The sequence below is a fragment of the Heterocephalus glaber genome, unplaced genomic scaffold, assembly GCF_053883595.1.
Source record: "Heterocephalus glaber isolate CG9 unplaced genomic scaffold, H.glaber_assembly_v1.0 deba00001719, whole genome shotgun sequence".
Classification (NCBI taxonomy): domain Eukaryota; kingdom Metazoa; phylum Chordata; class Mammalia; order Rodentia; family Bathyergidae; genus Heterocephalus; species Heterocephalus glaber.
Window position 1 is genome coordinate 2599467 of NW_028258432.1, and position 13100 is coordinate 2612566.

The following is a 13100-nucleotide window of genomic DNA, read 5'->3' on the forward strand; positions in this document are numbered from 1 at the left end:
ATCTATGAAAAACCAACAGCCAATATCATACTAAATGGTCAAAAACTGAAATCCTTTACACTAATAGCAGGAACAAGACAAGGATGTCCACTGTCACCACTCCTGTTCAATATGGTTTTGGGAACCTTAGCCACGGCAATTAGACAGAAGAAAGAAATAAAAGGAATAAAGATAGGAAATGAAGAAGTCAAATTGTCATTATTTGCAGATGACATGATATTGTATATAGAAGACCACAAGAATGCCACCAAAAGTCTTCTAGACTTAACCAAATTCACTGGATTTAGCTGGATACAAGGTCAACACACAAAAATCAATAGCTTTCCTCTGCACAAACAACAGACTCACTGAGACCCATATAGGGCAAATAATTCCTTTCACAATAGCATCCAAAAAACTGAAATACCTAGGAATCAACCTAACAAAAGAAATCAAAGACCTCTTCTCTGAAAACTATAGCACTCTGAAAAGAGAGATTGAAGATGATATCAGAAAATGGATAGACATCCCCTGCTCCTGGGTAGAAAGGATCAATATAGTGAAAATGGCCATATTTCCAAAACTGCTATCTAGATTCAATGCAATCCCAATTGAAATTCCAGCAGCATACTTTACGGACCTTGAGAAAACAATCCAAAAATTCGTTAGGAACAAGAAGAGACCCAGAATACCAAAAGCAATTCTAGGTAACAGAGACATGGCAGGAGGTATTACAACCAACTTGAAACTATACTACAAAGCTACTGTGATAAAAACAGCATGTTACTGGCAAAGAAACAGACCTGAGGACCAGTGGAACAGATCAGAAGATGAAGAAACAGCTCCAAACTCACTCAGCCACCTCATCTTTGACAAAGGAGCTAAACTCCTCACTGGAGGAAAGATAGCCTCTTTAATAAATGGTGCTGGAGAAATTGGGTTTCAACTTGCCAAAGATGAAAACTAGACCTATATCTCTCACCATGCACTAAACTAAAATCAAAATGGATTAAAGATCTAAATATTAAAATAGAAACATGGAATCGGCTGGAACCGAGGTTAGGTAGAACTCTTGAAGACATTGGTGTAGGAAAAGATTTTATGAACAAAACCTCAGTTGCCCATGAACTAACACAAACAATCAACAAGTAGGATTTCTTCTTATTAAAAAGCTTCTGCACAGCAAGAGAAACCACCAGCACTGTGAAGAGACAACGCACAATCTGGGGAAAAAATCTTCACCTGCTCTTCCTCAAAGGTCTACCATCTTGAATCTATAAAGAAATTTAAAAAATATGACCTTCCAAATTTATGGACCCAATCCAAAAATGCCCATCTGAAATGAACATTTCTCAGACAAAAAAGTAGAAATAGCAAATAAACATATGAAAAAATGTTCAACATCACTGGTCATTTAAGAGATGCAAATGAAAACAATGCTGAGATTCCACCTCACTCCAGAAAAAATGGCTGGTATCAAGAAATCAACCAATAACAGACGCTGGCAGGGCTATGGGGAAAGAGGAACCCTGCTCCACTGCTGGTGGGAGTGCAGGCTGGTGTAACCACTGTGGAAATCAGTATGGAGATACCTCAAAGAACTAGGACTGGAAGTCCCACTTGACCCAGCTATTTGCCTGCTGGGTATCTTCCCCAAAGAATTAAAAGGATCATACCACAGTGATATACGTGCACCCATGTTCATAGTAGCACAACTTGTAATAGATAAAACTTGGAAGAAGCCCAAACGCCCATCAAGTAAGAAAATGTGGTTTTTCTACAAAATGGAGTACTACTCAATCATAAGAAATGAGAAATTAGAGACATTTATAGCTAAATGGATGCACATTGAGGCGATACTCTTGAGTGAAATAAATAGGACACACGTGTAAATACCAAATAGTTTCTCTGGTTTGAGGAACTGAAAATGTAAATAAGGACTAAAAGATATAACAGATAATGTGAAATAGGAAGAAAAGGGGCAAAGGGGAAGGGGAAGTGGGAGTGTAGGGGAAAGGAAAGAAGGGAATGGGATTAATAGGAGGAAAAGAAAAAATGGAAACAAAGTCTTTGTAAAAAAGGAGGGATAGGGGGATTGAAGGGAGGGCAGGGGAAGGGGGAAGAAATAAGAACCAAGAGAGACTATGCAAAGGTGCAAATTTCCAATGATGAATGTCATTATATTGTATACCTAAAATGTACCAATAAAATAATACTTTAAAAAAAATGTATTACAGGAAGAAAAAAAAATAAAACAAACAAAAAAAACAAGCTGAGTGCAAATCCTCTAGGTTCAATTCCCAATACCACCAAACACACACACCCACCCACACACATACAAGAGAACAACAACAAAGTTTAAAAGCCACCACAAAACATTTTACCTGTATCACTGAAATCTATGAATTCTTTTGAGAGAAGGTTAGTAAGAAGTTCCATAATGAGAAGCAGGTCTTGGTACTGTTCTTCTTCTGCTGTAACATCTATTCTTTGCCGCCCTAAGTTATTTTTAGAATATACTTGCAACAAAGTAAGGCAGGCTTCATATAAGTTCATAGCTTTGGACTGTAAGAAAATATGTGTATGTTATGCTACTTGGTAGAATCTATTGGGCAAACAAATATTAAAGAAGTTTAAATTACTCTGAATTATAAAAGTAGCTATAATACTTGTTATGCTATTAAATATTACCAATAATGAAAAAGTATACATTAAGAATACAGCTATGTTTAAAGTATTAGCCCTATTCTAACAAAACTTTAGGACAAGAATTTATATTCATTCAGCATGACTTTCTGTAAATTATTAGTTTTTTCATTAAGTCTTACTGAACAATGTTTTGGAGGAATAAAAATAAATAACATGTGTTGAATCTGAAGTATCTATCCCTTCATTATACCTCCAAAGATTTCCTCCTGAAGGGATGAAAGTACAAAGTGCTTACCTCTCCAAGATAGCATATCTGTTTATGTGCAACTTCAACAAAAACTTCTATAATAAGATTGACAGTCTCTGGGGTATTTTTGTAAACTTCCATCAACCCAATGCAATTGGTAAGGAAGTCCATTAAAAAATTAAAAAGAATGGCCACATTGTCAATCTGGGTGGCCTCTGCAATGCCACACAGGGCCTCCAGTGTGGCAGTGATCTCCTGCTTGACCTCCTCTTGCTGACACATTTGCTGAAAGTTTTCTTGGTTTATTACTCTTAAGAATCGCTGCTGAAGTGGTTGAAGAACCTATAAAGACACAGCATAAACTTTCCAAACATGCTTTCCTTGACTTAGATCAATATTCACTTTCCAAAACATTTCTAATTGCTGGAAGTAAGACAAACACAGAGTATGTGTACCATGTACTACATTCCCCATTTTGAAGGTTATCCTAACTTGTAGAAATGACACCCAAGTCATGGAACACGACTTTCTCAATCCCATTCATAGAATACTGTCATTTCCATCCATTTCTTTCCAAGTGATTAACAAAAACATGTTTAAAAGACAAAAAAATTTAAGACCTCAAGTATGGGTCAGCAATTTTTTTTTTCTAAAAAAGGTAAGACAGTAAATAGTTTGTGTAGTACAGAGCCATGAACAAGATATAAATAGCTGAGCACAACCATTTCTCAATAAAACAATGTACAAAAACAGACACAGATCACATTTGGTCCACTGGCTACACTTTGCACACCCTGCTCTACAGCGTCAAGCTCAACACAAAGCTGTTGTCTGTTTTTAACTTTCTTCATTCGTCAATCCTGCCCTGTAAAAAGTGAGTAATTGGGCTACGGGTATGGCTCAGGGATTAGAATGCTTATCTAACATATAGGAAGCCTTAGTTTTGATCCTCAGCAATGCAAAAAAAAAAAAAGAAAAAAGTGAGTACTCTTACTCATGAACATAGTATCTTAATTCTACCTAAAGCTATCCATATGATTATCTATCTAAAGCTGTCCACAATTATTTAAACTAGAAATTTATAGCCTGGTTTCAATTGGTTATGAAATCACAGAAGACTGCCTGATTCTATCATTGTGGCCCTTCTCAAACATTAACAGCAGTCTAGGCACAAGAACTACAGGAGGGCAACCTACTACATATACACTTGATCTCTGACTCAAAGCTTCTTATATATAACATGTCCACAGTGATTGTTAAGGGTTGCATTGTGTCTTCTCAAAAATTCATCTGTGGAAATCCTCAGAATGTGACCTTATTTGAACAGTCATTGTAGATGTAATCAGTTAAGATTAGGTTATCTGGAGTAGGGTGAGTTCTTATAAAAAGAGGGAAATATGGACACAAACACACATATCAGGAGAATACCACGTGAACGTGAAAATGAGATCAGGGAGATGCATGTACAAATCAACAATGCCAAAAGTCACCAGCAAACCATAAGAAGCTACAGATTCCTCGTTAGAAGGAAACAATCTTGCTATACCTTATCCTGCATTGCTTGCCTTTGGAACCATGAGACAATAAATGTCTATTGCTTAAGCCACCAGGGAGCCCCAGAAATAAACATAGTAGTTGGCTTGCATCTACTTGTTCAAAACAAGAATGTTTCACTGATTCTTAATGTCATAATTCCCTTTATTTGCAATTGTTGTACTGGGGATCAAACTAAGGGCCTCATGTATGGTCAGTGCTATAGCACTGACTACATCTCTGGCCAGCCAATGTTTAATAATAATTTAATACACTAGTTACACGCTCTCATTTGAACAGAGAAAATGTGCCTAAAGTATAGAACACTTGATAATAGTCAATGCTGTCACATAGGCAAGTACAGTACCATTAGACAGTACAGCATTTGTTGAGTAATAACCTTCAGCTTACTCATTAGGCAGAAAAAATATTAAAGACTATGAATGAAATGCTTACATCTTCATAGACTATTTTATAGCAACACACAGAACACCTACAGGGCTATACAGGAGGACACATCAAAGCAGAGGGAACCATTACCTCTGTCCAATACTGTTGTTTGGTTTCTGTGTCCATATGTGCAAAGCCTCCTAAGACCAGAGCCTTCATCAGCGTCCTCTGCACAGGACTAGACAGGAAATTAAGAGGTGGGCTTCGGCTTGCAAACTGCTTAGCTAGGTTCCACCAATTTTCACATTGAATTACTAAGTTTGCCCTACAGGGAGAAATAACAAAACGTAAGATGTAAGGCTTACACTGTATGTAAATATACTTAGAAAACAAAAATTGAAGATAACTGATTTTTATTTATTTATTTTTAGGAGCAGAGTCTTGCTATGCTGCCCAGGCTAGTCTCTTAAAACTCACGAGTGCAAGAGATCCTCCCAACTCAACCCCTGGGTAGCTGGGACTACAGGCACCTACCACCACACCTAACTAGATTTAATTAGCTTTTAAAACACAGTACAATAAACTGTACACTCTGGAGTCATACAGGTTTACATTCAGACTTCATTAGTCATGGGACAATGTAAAATGAATGTCTCTTAATCATCAGTTTTCCAATCTGCAAAAAGGAGATAACAATAGTTGTAATAGCCCTAAATCTCATGCCTGAGACAGATATGATGATGAAATGAGGTACTATTTGTGAAATGCTTAGTAAATGCTCAATAAATTATAAGAATTCAATAAATAGTAGCCAATGGGAATAGTAATAACAATAGCAAGGATATATTTCTGTACAGCAAGAAAAATGAAAACATTTCCACAATCTGCTGTGGAAAGTGTTAAAAATTTTACTTTGCAACAATTTTAAATATCAGTTGTTCTCATCTTTAAAATGGGGATAATGCTAATAGGATAACTAAAAAAGAAATCAAATAAGAATATTCTACATGAGTGTTTTTATAACCATAGATTATTAAATAAGATTTATGTGTTGCTCATAAGGTTTTTTAACGCCAAATCTTGAACAATCAATGTAATCTTTACTTGTAAAATGGGAAAGCCCCATTTGCATTTATAGTAATTTTAACACTATTTCAAAATTATAGTTTTAATAACACACTACTCCAAGAATGTAGAGTAAATCTAGACTTAAACTACGTAATCATGTGCCAGGTGAAAAGACTACGCTAAAAAGCAAACTTTCACACACACACACTTTCTCCAACAATGGACTTACCTTTCTCTTCTTTCCACCAAAGTGACAAGGAGCTGCACAGTATCATTTGCAAGGTCCTGCTCACTACTCCAGACTGAGAGGTTACTGATGACTTTTTGTAAGAGGTAGCCAATAATCCACTGAGAACCTTCTGTATCTGCTCCAAATGCTGTACTGAATGGCAGACTTATCTTAAGAGTGAAAACAAATTTTGTAAGATCGGAAAGAAAAATCAGCTGAGAAAATAATCAACAGAAAAATTACAGTGACATTGGCATCTAAATCTGAAGTAGTTGCTACCTGTAAAAATGACTCATTTCAGTATGTCCAAAACATCCTCAAGGCACTCATGGTTTCTCATCTGATTTTCTGTCAACTTTATTCTCATACTGTTAATACACTGACATGATATTTAAACCAAATACGAGGGACATATATTACTCTATTGCCAAATAGCAATTTCTATCTTAATACTGGTTAAAATAAAGAAAATCTAACAATGTACTCTAAGAAAAATTATAAAATAGCATTCCAGTCTTCAGTTTTCTTTAATGCAGATATAACAGATATTTTTTTTTGGTACTGGGGATAGAACTCAGGACCTTGCACTTGCAAGGCAGGCACAGCACCACTAAGCCAAATCCCTGGCCCGACAGTTCCATTTTGAAGAAAAATATCAATAGGAAAAAATGTTCCCAGCTCTACAATTGCCAACTTCATAAGTCCAAACAGAGTTTAACAATTTTACATTCTGACCTGATCATATAGTTTTTCATCCACAAGGAGATAAGTCTTGGCCCAGCGTTTTAGAAACCAAACAATATCTTTGCCCATTTGCGGGCTTAGTAGATGAGTAAGATCTGCTCTTATTGCTCGAGATTCAACTTCTGAAACCCTTAGAACAGCAGATAACAGCCTGTAGGTATAAAACAGAATTCATTTATTGATTTTTTTTTTTTTTTTCCTTAGAAGTCCTTTTCTGTTTCTCAATTCCCTGGATTTAGGCAAAGCTACACTTGAAAATTTCATCAACAGGTTGTAGATAAATGAGTCAGATTATTTCTCATCTTTCATAAAATAGAGAAGACAAAGCAAAGGAAGAGAGTCAATGCTAGAAAGATCCTTCCGTTGAAGCTGTAGCTGCATGTATAAACCTCAGTATTACTTAGGAGAATTTTCGTATTAAAAATAGAAAACTATGTAGTATTAAACACTGAGAGTACATGCCAAATTCTTTCAGCATTCCATCATTATTTAAAACTCCCTCTGGTAGGCATAGTTTACGGTTTTATATCATAAAACACAAGATCTGTTATGATGTATGATCTGGGAACTGACTCATCTAGAATGTTTTGAGAACTGAGTCTTGTCTCCAAATCTGACAGCGCCCTACTTAATTCCTAATAAACATATCATCCTTTCCTATATTATATGATTCATATGGTCATGTGGTATCCAAAATACAGCATGACATAAATAAAAATGTCTGTTGTAGGAGTTGGGAAGCACATAATCTTAAGTATATATATAACTTGACCTTGCCAAAAGACAAAGAAGCAGAGGATATAAAGAAAGTTAACACCATATAAATGGTGTTATAATTTATAAAAAAAATTATAACACCATTTAACATAGATCTCAGTGCCGAGACCAGGATTCTAAAGGTTTGGCCTGTTCCTCTCCTCACGAATCTTAGGAAGACTGAAATCTCCTTGTCCTGAAATCAGATGGACATGTTTCAGTTCTCCTGTCTCAGGAGTCCTCTGTGCTGCTGAGTACTCTGTCCTGAAAGGACTCCTTCCCCATGGCATCCTTGGCACATTTCCCACCCAGGACCCCACATCTGTTTGCTTATTCTTTCCTGCTCCTTATGGCAGCTTTCTCTTCTGACCTCCTTTAAGACAGGAAGTTTTTAAGATTCTACCCTAGGACCTCTTCTCTTCTAAGAAGCTCTTAGAACATCAAGGCTCAAATTTTCAAAATTTACTTTAGGAAATATGTGAACAAAAACTCCTAATGATCTCACATTTTAAGTGAATGCATCAGATTTTTCCTATAAAGTTAAATAATTTTAGATATCATTTCCAGTCTATCAGAATTTGAAGTAAAATGGTTAAATTAACACACTGCAATTCAACCATCACAGTGTAGACAGCCACTATCATCCATTCAAAAATGTAAACACACATTTCTTTATTTCATTTCCCTACATTTTCTTAATAAATTTATATGTTGAAATATTTTACTAATCACAGTAATTTTTATAATACAAATGTCTATTAAAAGATGTTTTAAGAATTTCAACTGATCATTGGACTGTATTTAAAAATGTCTTCCAGATTGAAAAATCATTATACTATTAAAAGTATATAGTTGAAAAAAGTAATGAAATTTAAATTATGAACAAAAGATAAAATTTTGTGCATCTCGAGGCTAACATGGCAAGGCTGCTTTTCCCAATTACTTCATATCAGTGAATAAATATTCTACTGCCAAAATGAGCCAAAGTTGAACATAATTCCTATTCTTCATTTCAACAGATATAAACACTGAAAAACTTGTTCACATAAATAGAAAGTATTCTTACAATCATTTGAATTTCTTCCAAATTATACGGCAAAAATCAAAGAGATTTACCATCAAAAATTAGTTTTAATAATCTCTGAGTTGATACTGGATTGCGTCCTGCTTGGTGTTACTTGATGCAAAGACCTGAATCTCCTGACTAGCTGCAGCCACTGGCCCTCCATCAGTCAACACCACACTATGAGGAACTGCCCTTTGATTCGGCACTCTGTGGGCTCATACACCTGCCAATCCACATGGCAAGGTGCAGAATGAGTGAGAACTTCAGCCTTCTTTTTGTCAAGTGGAAGAAAGATGAACAAAAGAACAGCTTGGGCAGTGATCAGGAAGTCACAGGGAAGTGGTCAGGAAGCCCCCAGGGAGCCCTCCATCACCTCTCTTGTCCTTTCCACCATATTCAACAATTAGCAAAGGCCTGGAGAGCTCCCTCAGAAACACTTCTCAAACCCGAGGGCCTCTTTCCATCTTCACTCCAAGATTACTAATGAAATGTTTCCCAACTGGCCTTTAAATCTATCTTCCACATAGAAATACCACTAGAACAAATGGGTCAGTTCATCTTCCTACTGTGAATCCTTTCCCTCACTTTCATTCCTACCTCATGAGCCCCACTTACAATGCCCCACCCTCACCTCACCTGCCGTGACCAGTGCTCCTTCCCTACATGACCAGTCACTTCAAGCTTACAGTCTCTTCTTGCCTCTCCTACTGTCGTATCTAGAACATTCTGCTTTCCTCTCCTCCTTCAGGTAGTAGTTTAAATAAAACCCATCTCTCCCAAGAAGTTTTCTCTGGCCCTCCTCTACTAGTAGATGAATCTAGTATATCTATATCACTCTTTTATTCTCAGATCCTAGCACAGGAAAGCTGAAGAAAAAATTGACTGAAATTTTTAATTCTTGATATTCTAAGGAAATTTTTTTTTTTTTTGGTATCAGGGATCAAACTCAGGACCTTGTGCTTGTGAGGCAGGCACGGTGCCACCGAGCTAAATCCCTGGCCCTCTTCTAAGGATTAATGGCTCAATCCCACATAACTTCTAAAACATGCTATCTAAAAACACTTTATCCTGGTGAGCACTCCCAAATCAATCCTAGATTACATTTGCATTTCATAAACCAAAAGATGGCACAATAAACCCAACAGTGCTCTCTTTAACTTCTCACAAACTTTAGGCCTGTCATTTTGGCCTGGACACCACCTTTCTCCTGTATTACTGCAACTAGCCTCATACCCGCTCTCTTCCATCATTCACATTCAATGCATTAGAGTAACATTTTTTTTTTGGTACCAGGGATCGAACTCAGGACCTTGCGCTTGCGAGGCAGGCGTCAGAACCACTGAGCTAAATCCCTTGCCCTAGACTAACATTTTTATCATACAAGTTCCTCTTCTGCTCAAAACCCTATGAAAACATCACATGGCACAAAAGCCAAAGATGTTACAAAGGCCTGAAACCCCTATTTGGTTTCTCTCTATTTCCCCAACTCCACTTCTTACAAAATTCTACTCACTCTACTTGGCTCCCAATGGCATTCTTACTGTTCCTTGCACATGTCAGGCATGCCCAGGGCCTCTGCAATAGCTGTTACTCTGCTTGGAATGCTTTCCCCATGAAAGGAACACCTTCATGGTTCCATTACCAACCTCAGCTCTACACTCATAAGTTACCTCCTGAATAAAGTCCATATGGATGAATCTACTGAAAACCACAATAATCCCTGAAGTCTGTGCTGATCCTGCTACCTCTCCTGGCTTTTTATCCACAGCATTTACTACCACTAATACAGTAACTTGTTGGTCATCTCTTCCCTTATGAGCTCATTTTGCTCTCTCTGTTCACTGGCATATCCTAAGCAACCACCAATGCACAGTGCATAGGAAGTACTCAATAATTACTTGTTAAATGACAGTTGCTTCAAAAAACGTGAACTACTTTCATAGGCAAATAAAGAATTTTCCCCAGTCAATTTCACATTATAATATGCCAGTCAATTTCAGAGTATTCTTTGGATTTTAAAAATTGCAAATTTCTTTTTCGGTTCCAATCTGTACTCTCAGACATAGAAATGTTTTTCCCCCACATTCAACACCAAAGACTGGAAGAAACTGAAAAAGCACTTAAGATATAAGGAAAACATTCTTAATGGTACTAACCAGGCAAGAAATATGACAATATAAAATATGACAGCACCCTGAAATGAATTGTCTTTGAAATTAACATTCACCACAAAACAAAGCAAAGCAAAAGCACTGATTTCCATAGACCCTAAATTAAATGACTATAGTAATCCCAAGAGAAAGATTTAAAACTTTTCCAATATTTTATTTCGAAAAGAAACTATGAGTACCAATGAAAGAAATAAATTCCCAAATATTTCATTGGTATCAGCTTATTATCTGAACTTGTAAAAAAATCATATTTTCTGCTGCACGGATTTAAGTGTTGTTCATATATTTTTGCATTTAAAACAAAGAATGAAGAAGTAGCAAGTTGTTTGAGTTAGTGATCTTGGAAATAACAATGTTATCATTACTGACATCTCTGCCTACAACCTAAATTTCACTTAAAGCTAAAGATGCTGAAATTTAACGCTGTTTTCAAATCCACTTCTAGAAGCAGATTTAGTGTTGATTTGTCCATCTTAACTGCACAACTAAGAACTAATGAAAAATCTGCCATTGCTATTAGTGAATCCTCTCACTTGAGATACTGCTGTTTTATAACTGCCCCTATTTGGCGGGGGGTGGGGTGGGGGTGGGTTCACAAGATTCACATATTCAGGATAAATATTTTCATTTTATAAGATAAGAATTATGGTTTCCTTAAGAAAGCCATTGAAACAGTTTTAGCTTTCATGAACAACAAATACTTGTTATGTTCATCTGGTTTCTAAGAACCTCAAATTCTTTTTTTTTGTTTTTAGGTTGTCCATACAAGCTATGTTTGTAGTAGGTTAGACTGAATCTCCCTTTGGAGTCTCATATTTAGCATAACTTTACACTTGTTTTCCTCAGTACTGAATATATCTGTCAATCCCCACTCAAGTGGTATAGCCTAAATATATTAAGTACTGAGAACGTGACATCCCTGTGTATTTCAAGGCTTCTCCAAGTTTTCTTTCCCTTATGTGTCTGATGTACAGAGTGCCTATCCATCCAGTCATCTACCCATCAACTCAGAATTTTTAAAACAGTATAAATTACAAGAGCACAGCTATAGAGTTCATATTACCTAATCACAGAATCTGTTCTGTTGTACCCTGGGATGGAAGAAGCTTTTTCTCCTGGAGATCCCAAAATTTGAAGTGTTGTATTAATGTCAACTTCAGATGAATGCTTAATGGAATATTCCATTATTTCTGGAGGTATTAGCGGAGTCTCTCCCTGAGTATCATCAGCTAAGAGGTAGCCTTCAGTTTAAAAAAAATTAAAAATGAACACTTAACAAATCTATATTTACCAAATTGCACTATAAATGTTTTCAATTTTATTTGTAAAGGTAAGTTATAAATGTTAATCTGTTAATTTCAAGTTGATGAGAAAAAACTTTCAATTTCTTAACCTCAAAATTACAGCAAAGGACAAGTGTTTTATTCATCAATTTTATAATTCATACTAACATGTTGGCTTTTTAATAATTTTCAGTAATATACTTTCAAAAGTGAATAGGAAATCTGCTATTATCTTTATAAGAAATCAATATCGAAAAATACCTTTCCAAAAGTCAAGATTTTTTGATTATTTAAAATACAGAAACACTAACAGTATGGTTGTTAAGGAAGAAGATCCAAAAAGTCAGACTGCCTAGATTTGCATTCTGGCTCTAAACATTAATAGCAGTGTGACCACAGGCTAGTTTCTTTTACTTTCAGCTTCTTCTGCTGGACGGGAATAACAATGATGATAACAGTAACAATACCTAACAGTGCTAATTCAGTGAGCTATAATGAGGCCCACATAAAACATCTGGTGTACAATAAGCACTGAATATATGTGAGCCAGTATTTTAAAAAAATGTATTCATAGCTCTGTTGTGGAAAAGAACTATGTTCAAATTTCATCCACTACAGTGTATGAACTACTGCTTTTATTATATTAAACTTCTAAATTTTAGGGCTTAAACTGTTTCATTGGCAACATTTTAAAAAGAAACAAGTAACCAACCTGTAACTAAAATCAGCCAGTGAATATCTTCATAGAGATCATCAAGCATTTTGTTGTCAGCGGTGCTTGAACCAGGTGAAGCAAGCAATTGTTGCTGATGTCGTTGTAATTGACCATGGAGTCTTGTCACTCTTTCTTCTAATAAACTAAAAAAATAAAACAAAACACAATAGCAAATTCCATACATAAAGACCTAGAACAACTTATAACCTCCATATACTAGACAACATAAATTAAAATGTTAACGTAAAAACACATACACAGAACCCTATA

At 36.0% G+C, this 13100-nt stretch overlaps 1 protein-coding gene across 5 annotated transcripts in view; it reads right to left on the minus strand.

The window, feature by feature from the left end:
• The window catches only part of Xpo4 (exportin 4), a 194954-nt gene that overhangs the window by 96012 nt on the left and 85842 nt on the right, over positions 1-13100 (minus strand). For all 5 annotated transcript variants that reach the window (XR_015446598.1, XM_087199387.1, XM_087199388.1 and 2 more), the window contains 7 exons: positions 12828-12973; positions 11896-12073; positions 6831-6990; positions 6096-6265; positions 4949-5123; positions 2924-3217; positions 2364-2544 (listed from right to left, as the gene is read on the minus strand). Coding sequence is in view for 4 of the 5 variants with exons in the window: in XM_087199387.1 (XP_087055513.1) it covers positions 2364-2544; positions 2924-3217; positions 4949-5123; positions 6096-6265; positions 6831-6990; positions 11896-12073; positions 12828-12973 (1304 nt within the window). In the remaining variant the exon portion in view is untranslated. The remainder of the gene's footprint in view (positions 1-2363; positions 2545-2923; positions 3218-4948; positions 5124-6095; positions 6266-6830; positions 6991-11895; positions 12074-12827; positions 12974-13100) is intronic.